We start from the raw sequence: 17,421 nt of genomic DNA on the forward strand, positions 1-17,421 counted from the left end.
TGGGGGTGGGCAGAGGTCGGAGGGCAGTTACCTTATATCTCAATAAGGAAATGGAGATGGAACTAGCTCCAGAGATGGGGCCAGGAAAGATGTACACACTGGCCTTACCAGGGGCGCATCCTGGGGGCGGAAGGAACAGGGTGTCCGCACCCCTTTTCTAGTGCCGTGCAATCTGCCTAGTATGTGCGCTCCTGGTTCACTCAGTGTAATTGTGAAAGGTGGCTGGTCTGGACAATAACTGGTAGTGTTTCCCCTACAGATATCCTGTTGGGCGCCTGCCTTGTCTGGGACTGGATGGGGCCCCATCTCAGGTGCAGGCTGGACACATACCAGCCAGTGAGGACAGCATTGGAGACAAAGCAAAGATAGGGGAAGCCTGCAGCTGAATTCGTTTCCCGGAATCCTGTTTCTTCTTCCCAGCCCTTCCCTGCCAGGGAGGGCTGCCCCTGCAGAAGAAGGAGACAAGCTCAAGCTTGGTGCCATTTATAACCAGCGGTGCTTCTTTGAGGTGGCGTTTGCAGAGTCTTCATTTTGGTTCCCTGGCTGCTCTTTGTCTTGAGGATAAAGTGAAAAATCTTCCACAGGGCATATTGCACAACCTACCTGTAATAGCGTTCCTGCAGGGAAAAGGTGGCATCTGAAATTGAGTAATTTGAGCAGAGTTTAATACAGGGATATTTACAAAAGTGCAGCCAAGGTGTTGGAAAACGACAAGGAATAGTCAGGTCCCCAGGGCTGGAAATAGGAGAGCATCCTTAACACTTCCAGGCCTGGAGGGAGGAGGGAAGAGGTCACAGCTCCCAGGGAGAGAGGCTCTGTGGAGGGGTCACCGGCCAGGGGCTGTGATCTTTGATGGAGGGATGCAGACAGCCTGCAGTTGCCCCGCCCATGTCTCCTGCCTCCCCCCTCCCACCTCAGTCTCCTGCCACTGCTTCCCATTGGCTGAACCCAAGGGCAGGAAGTCGGAGCACAGGTAGCCTGTTGATGTGAGCGTGCAGGCCAGCCTGTGGTGGATGTGAGGGCGCACAGGGACACCAGTGCTCTCTCCCGGGCTTCATCGATGCTGACTGTTCTCTTCTACCAAAGCCTTCTCTTCCCTACAGTGCACATCTCCATCCTTCCACAGACTCTCCAGGAAGTTTTCCCAGCTCCTTTGTGCTTTCTCATTCCGCTGCTGGAAATGCCTCACCCTGCTCCCCTTTCTGTTTAACAAGCTCTTTCCAACCTCCACAGCCACCTTAACACTCACCCAGATTCAGCTTGTCCTCAAAGTAACCAAGAGTCATGTGTGAGGGTCCTTGGAATAGAGAAACAAATTGTACGCACTTCCTGCCTCCCCAAAGCCCCACATGTCACAAGTAGAGCCTGGACATCGGGTCCCAATGTACACCAGGACGAGGTGTGTCTGGAGAATACTCATGAGGGGATAAAACAACTTTGCGGAGAAAAGGTAGTTGGGATATGAATTAATATTTAAACTTGACCTTGGTTGGGCATAGGAATTTGTCAAACAAACAATAAAGAGCATTGCAAACAAAGCATGAAGTCAGTGAATCTCAAAATTGAGCACAGTGTTCAGGCAACAGTGCATAGTCGTCCATTGTACCTAGTGCATGTCCTTCCTGCAGCAGTGTGGGGTGGGAGGAGTGCTAGTCTGGGTTTTCCAGAGAAACAAAACCAATAGGTTCTGTCTATCTGTCTATTGGTCTATCAAGAGATTTATTATAAGAATTGGCCCATGTCTGTAGTTTAAGTTTCAGTCTGAATCCAAAGGCCTTAGAACCAGGGAAGGCAATGTCCAAGGACAGAAGCAGATGAATGTCCTAGCTCAAACAGAGACTGGATGTCCCCTTCCTCCATTGTTGTTCTGTTAGGGCCCTCGAGAGATTGGATGATGCCCACCCACATTGGTGGGAGTGAATATCTTCATTCGGTCTACAGATTCCAATGCCAGTCTCTTCCAGAAACACCCTCATAGACACAGCCAGAAATAATGTTTTACCAGCTATCTTGGCATCATGTAGCTCAGTCAAGTTGACACATAAAATTCATATCACAGAGGGTGAGGGGGAACTTCATAGTGATCACTCACTAGAGCCTACCAAGATCAAATGACAGGTAGGGTCCAAAGCAAATTTCCACTAAACTTCCTCTGGACACTTCTGGGCTCTCTCCTCTAGGGAATGTTGGTTTCCGTGAAAGGATTCAAGAGATCCTCATCTATATTTGGATAATTTTGCATATGCTAGGGAAAGAAATGGGAAGAAAATCTTCTAGAGTCCTGGCTTTGGTCACCTAGGGAAAAAAGACTCCGTTGCTTTTTTGCCTGTGGGCTTAGGGTATGATGATGTGATGGAGGTGTCCACTTTGCCCAGGTTATCTTTTGTTAGAGTTTAGAGTTGTTCCTTACCACATGGATATAACAGAATTATTGAATAAAGAAATGGCCTGTAGGACTTATGACTTACAAATGTGATATGGGTTATTAAGAAAACCCATTTTTCCTTCAGCATTTAAATTAGTATTGGGTTTTTTGTTGTGGGTATAAACCAAAGCTCTGTGCCATTCATTTTAGAAAAGTCACTGCCCACCTAACTCAGCAGAGTTTGTTTTGAGATGATGCTACTGCTACTTTATTTGACTTGGACAGGAGGGACCAATGGGCAGGTATACTCATGGAGAACCTTTGGAGATCTACAAATGAAGCCTTCGTGATTTATCCCCAAGGCATTAGAGAAGGGAAGGAGACCGCTCTTTTGCACTGGGCCCCACACATAGTGACCAGGTGTGTGTGACTTTGTGTTTGTGGATGCAGGTTGGCGAGGACATGTAGAGTCATTATCCTCCCAGCCTGGGCCGTGGTGGGATTTTTCACAACCTCTCAGGAGTTTGTGAAAGATGGGAGATTTTAATCAAATAATTAATTGGTGGACAGATATTTATTGTGCATTAACTTTGTTCTCTCTGCAATATTCTGTAGGGGCACAAGAGAAAATAAGGCATGGTCCTGGCCTTTCAAGAACTTAAAATCAAGTCAGCAATGTAACTAACATGCATATATAGCAAAGATAAGAAAGCAGTACCTAGAATAGACTATATAATAGGATTATTTGTTGGGTTTCTCCAATGCATTATACAAAGCAGTGCATTCCATGAGTGGTTACATTTAATCTTCTCATTAACCCCATGCAGAAGGAGAAGCTATTTTCACCGCAGATGACTTAAATGAAACTCAGTAAAGTAAGATAACCTACCTGAGGCCTGGGGGGCAAGGAGAACAGAGCTGGGACGTTCATTCCAGCGGTCTGACTTCAGAGCCTATTATCTTTCCTCTTTCCAACCCGCCCTCTGACTGCAACCATCTACTAACTGTGTGGGATTCACAGTGCAGTGTGTGTGCAGCTGCTGTTCTGTTTTGTTTGTTTCTTTTCCTCTCCCCTGGTTTTCTCACCTGTATCATAAGCATGCTTCCTGCTTCTACCCAGGCATGGCCAGCCCTGTTGTTATTTTCATAACTAGGAAAGATTTCATAGTGCACATCCATTTATTTATGTAAAGCAAAACTAGTAATGTCTGTGAGATGTGAGACCAGTATCAGCTGAGTGCAAGTTTAGTGTTCTTGTCTCTGTATGGCCCAAACCAATTTTGTAAATATCAACATGAGTTTAGACCCTAAAAAATATCCACTAGGGTCAAAATTAGCAACCTCGTTAGTGAGGCTGGCTCTAACAGTAAGGAACCATGGTGCTTGCTGATACCTGAATGTTCAACAGATCGCTGATGAAGCATCCCGGTTTGTTTATTTCTTGGTTTCCCCCAGAAAACAGTTTCTCACAAGAGCAGATGCGCAGGCCAACCTCATGGAAGGAACAGTGTGTGGGTATTTCAGAGCCATTGGCATTGTCCTCTTCCACTGTGATGCCTGAGGGGAGGGGCGGGGCACGAGCTGAAGGCTCAGAGCAACCGAACTTTGGGGCAGCTGGAGCATTTCTGTGCGATAAGAGGCGATTGTGACCAGGTGCTGTGAAGGGCAGAAGCTCTCGTTTTGCTGTGGTTTCAAGCATTGCTTGAGACGCCTGCCTTCTTCAAAAGCAGTCGAAGGGCCATTTGAAAGGAGGAACGGTTGCTCTGCTCACTGCCTAGAGCCATTATTGCCCTCAGATCTTCAGGCAGGTGTGTTTAAGAAAGGCCAAGCCCAGACTTTTTCTCTCTTTCTTCAATAATCCTTCTTCTATTTCAACACTCTCTTTGCCTGTCGTTAGAAGGTTCCAAGCAGACACCTTTGCTTTATTTTTCTTCCAATTCCAGGTTATTATCTCTTTCTTGATTCTCTCATCCTAAATCCAAAAGTATAATAGCTTGAGGCCTTGAGTCCATACCTTTATGGTTCTATTTCCACAATGCATATCCTGGGCTTGCCTAATCTTTTTTGTTTTGTTTTGTTTTGTTTGTTTTGTTTTGTTTTTTTTGGCTCTTCCTCTATGTATGAATGCAGCACGTGCAACAAAGCCACTATTCATCAGCACGAGATTAATGACATAGAGGGCTGCATTTTTACAGTGTTGGAACAATAGGTGCAGCTGCAGAAAATTACAGGTGTGGCAGCTCTCCCTGCGTTCCTGTGCGTGGTTGGGAAAGTGCACATGTGCCTGGATCCTCTTTTGGCCGCCTGTACGTTGAACATCAACGCAGGGAGGACAGCCTCAATAATTCCTGCTCCAAATGGACAGGCCTATTCTCTATTAGAAGAATCTTCTCCAATAAAGGAACAAGGTGCCCACAGACACACAAAGACTAAGAAGGGCACCGTGGCTCAGCGCTGAAATGGGAAACAAATGTCCCTCCCAGCCATATTCTCTCTCTCTCTCTCTCTCTCTCTCTCTCTCTGGATTCTGCCAGGATGCTGGAAAGGCCAGGCTATGGGCAGTCCATAGGGGCCACATGAGCAAGGGAGGGCTGAGGACTGGTGGTGATGGGAATGTCATTCACAGAAACACGGAAGGCTATGGCCACTGCCGGGGCCTGGGGTGTGGAAGGACTGGAGGGCAGCCATGGGAGCTGGGAGACGGAAGTGAACTGGCCTTTCAGGGCCCAATCCAGAATCCTCAGGTGTGCAAGGTGGTTCCTCTGTTCTTCTATATGTGGTAGCATGGGCAGAGAGGATGCTGGTGGCAGGAGGGTGGTGTGTCTTGAGATTGTAGGGGGAAAGGTAAGAGGCTTTGAAGGTTTGGTTTGGACACATCCCACCCTTTCTTCCTTTCTTTCCCCTTTCTTTCTCCTTTCTCCTCTCCTCTCCTCCCCTCCCCTTCCTTCCTTTCTTCCTTCCCACAGGGCCTCACTCCGTCACCCAGGCTGGAGTACTGTGGTGTTATCATAGCTCATAGCACCCTCAAACTCCTGGGCTGAAGCAGTCATCCTGGCTCAGCCTCCTGAGTAGCTGGGGCTATGGATGTGCACCAGCACCACCATGCCCAGCTAATTTTTTTTCCTTATCCTTTTTATAGAGATGGGGTCTCACTATCTGGCTCAGGCTGGTTTCAAATTCCTGGCCTCAAGCATTCCTCCTGCCTCGGCCTCCCAGAGTGCTAGGATCACAGGTGTGAGCCACCACACCCAGCGGCTTCCTGCCCTTTCTAACTCTGGTCTCCTTTCTCTCCTGGCATGCATCATGCTGACCTGGGACTGTTTCCCAGTATCTGAGGAGTGGTCATCTCTAGCCATGCTCATCTGGATCAGTCAGGAATAGTTGAGTTTGAAACCTTACTCATTTCTACGTAATCCTGTAGTTAATCACCTTCCTGAGGAACCTGAAATACTGTGGCGTGTTCTAGGAGTAATTTTGTAGAAGAGCTGTGTTAAGGGCTGCCTCTGAAAAGAGGGAACCTGTTGTCTGCATTTCCCACCTCCAGCCAGCCTTCACTCTGGCTGAGCGCAATTATGCTCATCCCCCCCCCTTTTTTTTAAACCTAGGAGGAATGTGTCCTCTGCATTGTTGTGGAGACTGGATAAATGAGACAGATAGAGGGGGGCAGGTATGAGGAGGTGACAGAGTTGGCTGCCGAGTTACCTTTGTGATCCATCTCTGCGGAAGCCAGCGTTAATTCCGCGGAGACTCAGCAAGACTGATATCCAACAGTGACAGTTTGGACATCTAAACATGACCTTGGATGTGCGCACAACCGCAGCTGAAACTATGCCAGCTTCTCAGAGTCGTATATCACAGGGGCCGCATAACCGTGCTGGAAATTGGCTGTGTTCGGAGCGTCAGCGTATCTGCAAACGAACCTCTTTGGCCTGTGATGCAGTGTTGTGTGCTGGGGCAGCTTCCGTTTCAGTCCATTTTCAGTAATTGACTGCTCATGAGGAAGCCCACAATGGTCCTCATGTATCCATCCGGAGGCTGTGAGATGCCCCCGTGGTGGACATCAGAAACAATTATCCAAGTGGTTCAGGGTGTGTTGGGCAGCACTTCCTGCATCATGGCCGGTCACCTGGTGTCTGCTCAGATTTCAGCCTCTGGAGGAAAATATGAAGGACTCTGCTTCTGGCTTCCCAGAACATACCAGTTACAGGAAAGTTCTCTTCACCAGCTTCATTTCTCACTTCTCTCCCTCATTCACATGCAGGGTCTACACTGAATATTGTCATCAAAGCCAAAAGGAAAACTTAGAGTACTCTCTAGGCCTGTCCAGTCTTCATGTGCATTCGAGTTGCCTGGAGATCTTATTAAAATGTTTTGAATTCATTACATCTGAGATAAGGCCTGAAACTCTGAATTTCCAATAAGCTTGTGCCCAGTGATGGTGATTCAGCTGCTTTGCCGGCCATTCTTTCGCACAGCAAGTGCTAAGTCAGTTCTTCTCAAACCCTAATGTACATGTGACTCATTTCTAGATATTTGCTACTCAAGGAACAGCCAGGCCCATCACCATTGCCATCACCTCAGAGCTTACTAAGAATGCTGACTCTCAGGCCCCAACCCAGACCTACTGAATCAGCATCCGCTTTTCGGCAAGATCCCACGTGACTCATGAGCACAGGGAAGCTGGGGATGCATTCAACACTGGCTCCGTGGCTTTGTTCATTTGCATAGGAACCTGCACTTGCTTGAATGCTCTGCTCTCACCGTCTTGAAATTCTTGTTGATTCTTGAACAAAGGATGTTTTCATTTTTCACTGGGCCCCACAAATTATTTAGTTGATCCTGAATACATACCTCTATACCAGTGGTTTTCAAACTTTAGCGTGGTATGACCCAACTGGGATATTGTTGTAAATTTATATTTTGAAGTTTTCCAAAGATTCTGAACTACTAGGATGGGTGGTGAGACCAAGAATCTATAACATATCACTCATGTGATTCTAATGTAAGTGGTCCATGCCCACTTTGAAAAATAGTCCCCTAATCTTTCCCTATCATTTTCATGCTGTGTCAGACGCCAGAGAGACCCTACATCTCTCCTGCATTGCCAGAAAATGCAATAAGCTACTCAAAACTTGCTGGACATCAGGGCAAAGGTGCTTCTGGGTGGGCAGTTTTCCCCAGAGGAGCTCTCAGCAAAGCATCCACCTGTGCCTAAGTGGCCCTGCAGTGATGGTGTGACATTTATGCAAATAAAGCAGAAAGGATGTATAGTTCAGGATGTCTCATGTGGAAACGGACTGGCTGAGGAAGGAGGTGTGTTCAGTAGCAGTTGTATGATGGTCACAGACCATTTTGAGAATCTAATGTAAGCACTTGCCCCTCTCCCTGAAAAAATTCACCTTTGCGCATTCTGAGATGCACACAGGACCACAATGAGGAGACCTGGCTGAGAGGTCTGAGTTTAGCACTTCTTAGCTCTTTCCTTGGATAAGTCTCCAGGCCACTCAGAACCCTGGAATCCTGATCTTTAAAGTAAAGAGTAGGCAAGAGCCTCTACCTCACAGATTTGTTACAAAAATCAAATGAGACAGTGAGAATGTAAAAGTGCTTTGTTCACTGCAGGAGAATGTGTACATTTGAAGCATCATTATAGGTTCTGTGCTGCCTTGCTATTTCTAGCAATGTCGTTAGGATCAGGACACTGTTTGTGAGCTTAGCCCAAGGCCATAGCGCACACTTGGTGTAGGAGAGAGGGAACGCAGACAGGAGGACATGATGCGGGCTTGGCGAGAGTTGCTGGGAAATTCGAAAGGGTGGAAAAGAGAAGGGAGCTTCCACAATTTGAGGACTCCAGATGCAAAAAGAAAAAAAAAAAAAAGAAAGAAAATCTATTTTTATACATGCAGACAGTTTTGAGATTTTGGAAAATGCCTTTAGTCTAGCAGTAACTGCACATTTCTGCCCCTGGGTGTAATGAAGATAAATAGCAAGGGTGGTGGTCCATATTTAGTTTTGACTTCAGAAGCCTCCTGTCGGAATCTGCTGCTCTGAGATGAGAAGAATGACAGTTGGTAGTTAAAAGCTGGGTCTCTGATCTAGCACATATTGACTGTGTGACTTGGAGGATTAGTTTCTCTGTTCTTCAGTTCCTTTTCCAATAGAACATTCCTTATAGCATTCTTGTAAGTGTTGAATGACTTAGTACACCGCAAATACCTGGAAAGAAATGTGACGGGTTAGTGCCATCCATATCATGGCAATCCCTGAGCAAAGGGAAGGCGGGTGGTATTCAAAGGGCCCGGGCATTCCGGGTATGCAAGATGCCTCCAGATTGTACCTGGGGAGTTATTTGAAGTAATCTTGTGCTCAAGTGATTTCAGAAGCACTGAACTGTTCAGGACCCAGAAGTCTGAGACAGCCCATGTTCTGAGGCTATAATCCTATAAGGCAGCTGTTGTGTTCCAGGAAGTTGCACAGTTGACAAATCACACAAAGGAAATGTATATGCGTATCCTGGGGCATGGGGGAAAGACAAAGCATGGTGACAAGACATCCTGGCCTCGCCACGAAGACCCAACTCGGATGCCTCCTATCTTTTCTCTTGTCCCTTGACTTTTCTGTTTGGTCTTCCCTTTAGATGCACAATTGACAACCGGGTCACCCGGGTGGCCTGGCTAAACCGCAGCACCATCCTCTATGCTGGGAATGACAAGTGGTGCCTGGATCCTCGTGTGGTCCTCCTGAGCAACACCCAAACCCAGTACAGCATCGAGATCCAGAACGTGGATGTGTATGACGAGGGCCCATACACCTGCTCCGTGCAGACAGACAACCACCCAAAGACCTCACGGGTCCACCTCATTGTACAAGGTAGGCTGGGCTTGGCTGGGAGGTCTGGCTGGCTGGCTGGCTGGGAAAGCCTATATTAAGAAATTTTTCTGTGATCCTCAACAGAGATGAGTTCTACTTGGTCTGTCTGGCTAGGACACCTTTTTGGTTGTCATTTTGCAGTTAGAACCTGAATTTTCCAATAATTTGTCTATTGAATGGGACTAGAATTTTTTATTCTCTTTTGTTCTAATAATATGGTTTCTCAGAAAATTATCTTTTAATTATTGCTTTCTTTGGCATTTTTCTCCCCTAAGCTTTAGTTTTTGTTTAGTTGTTTTCTTATTTTTTGCTAAGATTTCATTCAACTCCAAGATTGCTTTATTTTAGGACAAGCATTTACTCCTGGCAGTGCACATATGGCATGCCCTAGCCCAGCCTTGAAAGAATACACAGCCAACTAAAATGTTCTGGGCATTTCACCCCCCAGCTACACCCCTCACAAGCACCCCATTGCTTCCAGCTCACTGGCACCTCCCTCCTCTCCCAGCCTGGGTTTTTGATACCATGCCTTCCCTTCCATACCCGCATCTGGTTCTACGTGTTCCAGTTGCACCCCAGCTCTCTGGGCTTCCTCTGCACCCCTCAAGCCCAATTTGTGAGGCCTTGTGTGTTTGCTTGTTTTGTTTCTTGCATTTTTCTTGGTACTGCTCTCTGTTTCTTAGCCCCTGGGAATGTGCTCATCTCTTCCCAGGAAGCAGAACTGGTCCCGGGGCATTCAGACGGCACTTAACCGGGAAGACAGCTTCCTGGTTAGTGAGTAAGAGCTAGAGTCAGACTTAGCTGCTTTCTAGCTGTGAGTCCTTAATCAGTTATTTCCATGCCTCAGGCTTCTCTTTCTGTGCAATGGGAACAATCTGGGGATTGAATGTTATATGTACTAACACACAAAACATGCAGAAGAGAGCCTGCCACGTGGAAGTGCTATTTAGGCATTAGCTATTTGGGTTTTCTTCTCTCTCTCTCTCTCTCTCTCTCTCTCTCTCTCTCTCTCTCTCTCTCTCTCTCTCTCTCTCTCTCTCTCTCTCTCTCTTTCTCTCACCATTGTTAGTTTTTAGCTTTTTAAACATCTTTTTCAGTGGACCAAATGCCTCATAAGTGTAAGGAGTGCCAGCTCCTCTGTTAGACTTTCTTCCCAGCCCCCTCCGAGTGCCCTTCACCCAGCTCCGTGGCCCTCCCAGGGCAATGAACTCCTCCCCTGGAGGCTCCTTCAGCAGACTCCCTTGTCAGCAGGTTCGAGACAGGGTGCAGAGCGGCAGGACTGCTGCTGAGAGACGTATGGGCAGGCGGGTGACTTGAGAAGAACCCCTATGTGCTGGGAGAGGTGGGGGGAGCTGGCTGCGAGGCAGCGGGAGAAGGGGAAGTGGGGGTCATGGGTCAGCACTGAGAAGAGCAAGACGGGTGAGTGGCAGGGAGGGGACGCCCCAGCGCGAGAGCAGTGCCGGCCTGGCCCTGAGAGTCCCAGAGTCACGGCAGCGGGTCGCTGGGGCCCTCGCGCTTGTGGCTGAGTTGGCTATGCCAAGCGTTTATTATTTTTTCGCTTACTCTTTCTTCCCTGAAGAAAATTATGATGTGTTTTCTTAATTGGTTCTATAAATGAATACTTTTCAAATTGGCGTGTGCATATCCCATGTGTAAAGGAAATAGAATTAACACAGATTGTATCAGATTGTATTGCAAATAGCAGAGTAGGTATTGCTATGTGAGATTTTTGCTTCGGTGTGTCTATATGTTTCTAATATAAATTGGATTTTTTACTGTGGATAAGTAGACCACAATATGCTTGAGAATCCCCCTTCCCTGGGGAGTCCTGCCGATTGCCCCAGTGCCACCACGCACTCCGTCCTGGATGCTCTTGAGGCCCTCGCTCCTGCCCACCCCACACACACTGGTGGTGAGAGCAGATTATATAGCCATGACAATGAGAGACTAGGAACTAGGAATTATCACAGACATTTGCTTTAGGGAGCAGGGCCTCCATGAAACTTGAAAATGGAGGGAATTGTGAAAAATGCCTTCTTGAAAACAAGAACCATGTTTTTGTCATTTTTTTTTTCTTAAGCCACCCACACACACACACCCACGTACCCCTGCCCTAAACATCTGGCAGAGTGCCTTATACAAAGTGAACATTTAATAAATGCTTATTGGAGCAAATGGCTTGAATTATAGCCCGGCGATCTTACATGGGCCCTAAGAGAGAGGGTTGAGTATCTGTGGGGGTGCGGTGCTGGGTGGGGGGAGAGGATGGAGTCTGCATCAATCTTCACTCACGTCCACGCTAATGGAAAATGTCTAATCCCCAGCTAGGTGTTTACATCGGTGACTTGGCTAGGTGCCCTCTTAGCATGACACACCACCTCAAGTATTGGAATCTCATCTTGGGCTAATTTTCGAATGCTGATGGGTATATTGATCTGGAAACAAGCTGGGTTAAAAAAGGCATTGGTCTTGTACACAGACTTAGCCCAGGCTAATCCTCTGTCGATATGCCTGGACTGAGTAGTATCGACACTTTAATGAATAGAGGACCATAGTTTTCTCAGGGCCAACCTGACCCCTCTTCAAAGCAATCAGACAAACTAAATAGAGCCAGACTCCTCTGTTTCTGTATTGGAAAGAGGATGCACCACCATCCTGGATTATAAAAAGAAATATATTTATCTTGGGATCGTTTATTATACTGAACATAAACCCTAATTCCCGTAGCACAAGCTGACTGTCTGGATTTGAAGTTGCTATTCAACCCTGAGCAGAATGCTGCTGGAATAAAAGTTAGGCATACTAAGTTTTCAAAATGGTAGTATGGTTGTTTAAAAAAAGAACTAAAAACAGCAGCAACAAAAAGGAACTAAATTCTGCCCGTGAGTGTGTGTACTTGTGTATATATAGTCAGCTTCATATGCAAACAGACCCACACAGGAGGAAGGCCATGGCGTTTCACAGTGTTGTGCAAACTGCGTCAGGTCTGGGGTCACACCTTTCCCTTTACTGTCAAATACCCCACCTAGTTGGTGGTGCTGTATCCTCTTCCCCAGTTGCTAGTCAGCATGCTTAGTTCTTGCAGGCAGCCATGGTCCCCAGGCTGTCACCTGGCGCAAGTCTCCAGGGCAAGCTGGGAGCAAGTGCCATCCTTGGGGAGGAGGGACCCTGGAGCCAGCAAGGGAGGGAGGTGGAGGAGAAGGCAGCGCAAGACGGTGGGTGGGTGGGTGGGTGAGGGGACGAGAGGACTGAGCTAAGTAGCTGCTTGCCAGAGTGTCTATTTAAAAGTGAATTTAAATTAGCTAAAACCAAATACAATTAAAAATTGACGCCTTCAGTCACACTAGCCACATCCCAATGCTTTAATAGCCATGTGTGACGGAGGCTCTTGCGTTAGTCTGTTTTGTGTGGCTATAAAGGAACCCCTGAGGCTGGGTAATGTATAGAGAGAAGAGGTCTATGGCCCACAGTTCTGCAGGCTGTGCAAGAGGCCTGGCACAAGCATTGGCTTCTGGTGAGGGCCTCAGGCTGCTTCCACCCAAGGTGCAAGGTGAAGGGGAGCCGCTGTGTGCAGAGGTCACATGGCGGGAGGAAGCAAGGGGGAGGGAGGAGCCAGGCTCATTTTAACAAGCAACTTTCACCAGAAATAGTACAGCGAGAACTCACCCAGCCCCACACAGGCATTAATCTATTCATAAGGGCTCCGCCTTGTGACTGATCATCTTCCGCTAGACCCCAGCTCAGGCCTCAGATTTCAACGTGAAGTTTACAAGGACGAACACCCAAACTATAGCACTCTGATTTGGACAGGCTGGACATAGACCCTTTATGCGAACTTCCACCACAGAAAGCTCTCTTAGGCAGGGGTGTAAGTGCTTGTTACCATGAAGGGACAGCAGGTGCTAAAGCTAGAATGGTTTTCCTTGCCTGAAGGGCCAGGTATGGTGTGAAAAGGAGAATGGAATTGTGGGAAGAGGGTGGACGTTAAAAAAAGATGGTGGTCATTTACAAACGAGAAGGAATTGTTGAAAAATTGGAGCAATGGGGTTCACACGGTAACTAGGACAGAGAAGAATGTTTGTTCAGAGTCCAAAGAAATATCTGAAGGAGAAAAGGCAGAGTTCGGGGAGGGGCTGAGTGTGATTACAGGGAGGTGGATCACCAGGAAGCAGATTTGCACCACGGAGCCCTGGGGGAGGTAGGAACCAACATAACTGAAGCGTCCCACAGACAAACGGACTCATCAGCAGAGGTGAATGGGTTCAGACTTCTTGACTTTGAGATGTTTAGAGTACTCCATTCCTAAAAGAAGTAAGAAATACAACCCATGGATTTGCATGTCCACTTAGAGTGAGGGAGGGACAGCTAAGATTTATTAAAACTTGAGCCTCATGGTTCCCACCCCTTTGACCTTAGCATTTTCTGCTCTCTGAGCGTCATTAAAAGGTGGCTGCTTCTGGAGTTGAGCGAGTATTTTAGCCCTTACACCCTCTTCCTCCTGCTGCCACATCAACCTTCTTTTACATCTAAAATGTCCACACCCCTGTTCCCATTGTTCCCCGGGACGAGGACACCTCTTGGGAAACACAGAGTGGATAAAACACTCAGTGGGACTGAGTTGTTTGCCAAAATAAGGACATCTTGGGAAGCCACCCCAAAAGCCCCGTTTGTATTTCTAAGATCCTATGAATGATGGTTTAGCAAAACCACACTGTGGTTGTCTACAGAGCATTAGGAAAGGGCCTTCCTATCCACGCATGGAAAATGTACTTCTCAGCCTTGACTGGTGTACCTGCAGGACTTTAATCTCACTTAGAGACACATTTGCATGATAGAAAATTGTAGAATACGGTGCTTATAGAAACAGGGACATTAGTGTAATAAAAATAAAAAAGCTTTTAGCCTCTTTATCTGTTTTCCAGGCCCTATCTAGGTCTCTCTTTTGTCACCGGAGCATCTAATCACCCCCTCCCTTTTGTTTGGTGAAAATGAGTTTCCCTATTTCTTCCTGGGCAGAATTAATCTGAAAATCCCTGCTATTGTTTGATAGTTAATTACCTGCCTTTGGAGTCAAACAGCTCTGAAGCTCAGGTGAAGGGAGGGAAACGCTAACGTCTGTGGGATGGGACAGGAACAGGGAGAGAAGCCAGGGCATTGCCATCCACTCCCTGTGTTAGTGCAGCTCCAGGGAGAAATGAACTAGGTTGGGCAGACTTCCAGCCCAGGCAGGTGACTTTCACAAAAATCAAATCTTTGGCTGTACCAGTCCTTTATTTACCTTTTCTTATCTCCTGTTCCTAACCTACTCTCATCTTACCTGCCTCATATATACAACTGTGTTGCTTTCCAACCCTGAATAATTAATTGACCTTGTGGAGCCACTCATTATTGTGATTAAGAGAACAGGAACAATAACTTTTAATTTCTAGACACCCACGCCCCATAGATGCCCTCCCCCCGAACCTGAACAAAAGGAAATTTGAAACACAAAATATCAAAGGAAATAATATGATCTAATCCTTACTTTGAAAGCAAGGTTTATATTTTCTCTCTGCATACCCGTCACCACACAGAAGGCACCATGCCCTCCTGGCACTGCAGGGCTCCCATGGCGCTCTGAAGATCTTTGCACCCACGCTTTCCATTCCAGCTGAGCCCATGGCGGAGGAAAGCATGGTGATCCAACTCTGAGTAGACCGAAGTCCCCTTCTGTGTGCATCTGTGTTCTTCTGGTGTCAACAGCCCGTGTGACAGACAGTGGGCACACTTGCCTTTCCAAACGACCTCTCCTTTTCCTGTCCCATTCAAGAAATAGTTGAAAATGCACATTTGGTTTGGTCACATAAGACCGTGCATCTAAATTTGATAGAATTATGAAAAAGGCAGGAAATTAAATTTCACTACAAAATTGGAGTGCTCCTCAAAGCACCCTGGAGAATGGCAAGGAAGTAGGGCATTTTACCTGAAATTGATTTACAAAATCTAGACAGCATGCAGATGAGGCGACTCAGTTCTACCTGGTGAGTTTTTAAATTTCCTGAAGCAGTTACTGACAATGGAGGGACAAAATTTGTCAGAAAGGCTAGACCAATGCTAACATTTCAGTAAACCCACTAGAAACAGTACCTGTCTGCTAACCCAAATAGGGCAGAGTGTGTAAAACTAAAGTAATATCAGCAAAATGCTATGATGAAAGTCATATTGGTTTAATAATGGAATTTTCTGTGTCTTCTGTATGGTGGGGGGAGAGGGCCTCATGTTTTCTAAGCAGTTGGGAAAACTTTGTTTCTGTCTCAGAGCAGTAGATAACATTAGGGTCCCCCTGTGCAAGCCCCTCGTGCCCACTCATGGCTCTCAGGGAGCAGAAAGTCCAGGTAACTCTTCATGGCAGACACTTACAGGAGCCAGGCGGTGTCTCTCCAGGTGAGCAGATGTGGCTCCCTGGGGAAAGGCTGGAAGCATCCACTGTGTTCTTGTCCCCCCCCCAGGTGCCTTTCCCCAGGGACTCAGAGCTGCCTCTGAGCTGCCTCAGTTTCCAACACCACAGAATTGAAAAAGTGGCTCTTATTCAGTCTGGATCTTGATTCCTTCTGTAGCCTCCAAGGGAGAAATGTTGTCATGTTATTTTAGGGAAAGGACAAACATCAGATCTTGAATAAGCAGCATTTTCAAGATATCTTCCTTTAGACTCCCATTCCCATACCAGAGGTGCTGACTTATTCACGCTGAGCTTGAAGCAAATGTTCTTGATTAAGGGTTAGATGAGGTCTCTTTAGGGTCCCAGGACCCACCAGGACAGATCTGGCTAATCCTAGAATGTGTCCAAAAAGACCCTCATTACCATATTCCTGAAGGTTTTGGTAGGTATAAAGAGATATCAAGGGAAGCATCACTGATCTCAGTGATGTGACTATCACAAGAAAACTCTTAGGTCTACTCAAGAGTTGGAATGACTCTGACCATTCTTCTCTTCTTGATGAAATTAAAATACTCAGCATCTTAGGGCCTGGGGAGATGCTAGTGAGAACGGCTCTCAGTCCATCTGTTGTCAGATTGAGGATTTTCATTTGACACCTTTCAATTCCATTTAACAGTATTTTGAAGCCAGATGCTAGGAACACGAAGATTCCGACAGAGCTTCTGCCCTGTCTAGCAGAAGAGACCACTGTAATAGCAAATCGCTGTTTTGTAAGGTAACAGGAATTAGGATGTTTGTGCCTGTAGATGCACTAAAATCAAGTAACTGAGTTTATCTGCAAAATTAGGCAGAACTACAAGGTTACATTTCACAAGGCTCTTCAGTGGTGAGTAGAGCTTTTGCACGGCTCTGGAGAGGAGACTGAACCCCAGACAGGAGCAACATGCAAAGCTTGAAAGCTAGAAAGCTAGAAAGTCTGAGAGTGTGTGATGTGTTGGAGGAAGCGTGGGGACACTAACATGGCAACAGAGCAGGTTTCCTGGGGTGAAATCACTGGATATATGGCTGTAAAGGTAGGCTACATCTCAGTTTTGGATGAAGCCCTATAGGTTTTTAGCACAGACTCGGTTTTTCTTGATGTTCTGCAAGATTGTTACTTCTTTTCCTCAGGAAATGTGCATTAGGTTGTTTTGGCAATGGACAAATCCCCAAAAAGGCTATCAATGGAATGGAACATGACAAGCATCGGGTCAATAAATCTTGGAAACAAAGGAGAAGTATTGGAAGGAAAGAACATGTCCAGTCCCAACTGGTTCTATGTCTCTTGCACAGTTAAGACACAAAGGGGAAAGGTTGCCAAATACTTTTCTACCAATGAGTCAATTTTTGGAGGCAGTAAAATATATATTTTATAACTGCAGAGACAGTAATGATTATTTTTCCATAGTATAGTTAAGGTGCATGTCGTTGTGTACTGGCAAATAGAGTACAAGGTATTAGATTTTGCTCTGTCATTTGGGTGGTCGTTCCAGAGAGGGTGAAGATGCTGCTAGGATAAATGGCAGCTGCAGGAAGGGTCTCGAGCCCTCAGGTCCTCAATAGCCTCCTGGGAGCACATGTGTGGATGAGGAGAAGAGTCCCTGTTTCAGATGTCTCCAGGCTAATTTAGACTTTGTAATGTCACCACTTGGAATATACATTAAGACTTATATTCCCATTGAATATCGCCTGGGGTAAATTAATGCCTCACATTGGTATAGAATCTAAT

At 46.5% G+C, this 17,421-nt stretch overlaps 1 protein-coding gene across 5 annotated transcripts in view; it reads left to right on the forward strand.

Moving 5' to 3' along the window:
- The window catches only part of NTM (neurotrimin), an 887,804-nt gene that overhangs the window by 705,061 nt on the left and 165,322 nt on the right, over positions 1 to 17,421 (forward strand). For all 5 annotated transcript variants that reach the window (XM_020286775.2, XM_020286779.2, XM_020286781.2 and 2 more), the window contains exon 3: positions 9,003 to 9,235. In XM_020286775.2, the coding sequence (XP_020142364.1) occupies positions 9,003 to 9,235 (233 nt within the window). The remainder of the gene's footprint in view (positions 1 to 9,002; positions 9,236 to 17,421) is intronic.

This window comes from Microcebus murinus, chromosome 4, assembly GCF_040939455.1.
Source record: "Microcebus murinus isolate Inina chromosome 4, M.murinus_Inina_mat1.0, whole genome shotgun sequence".
NCBI classification, from domain to species: Eukaryota; Metazoa; Chordata; class Mammalia; order Primates; family Cheirogaleidae; genus Microcebus; species Microcebus murinus.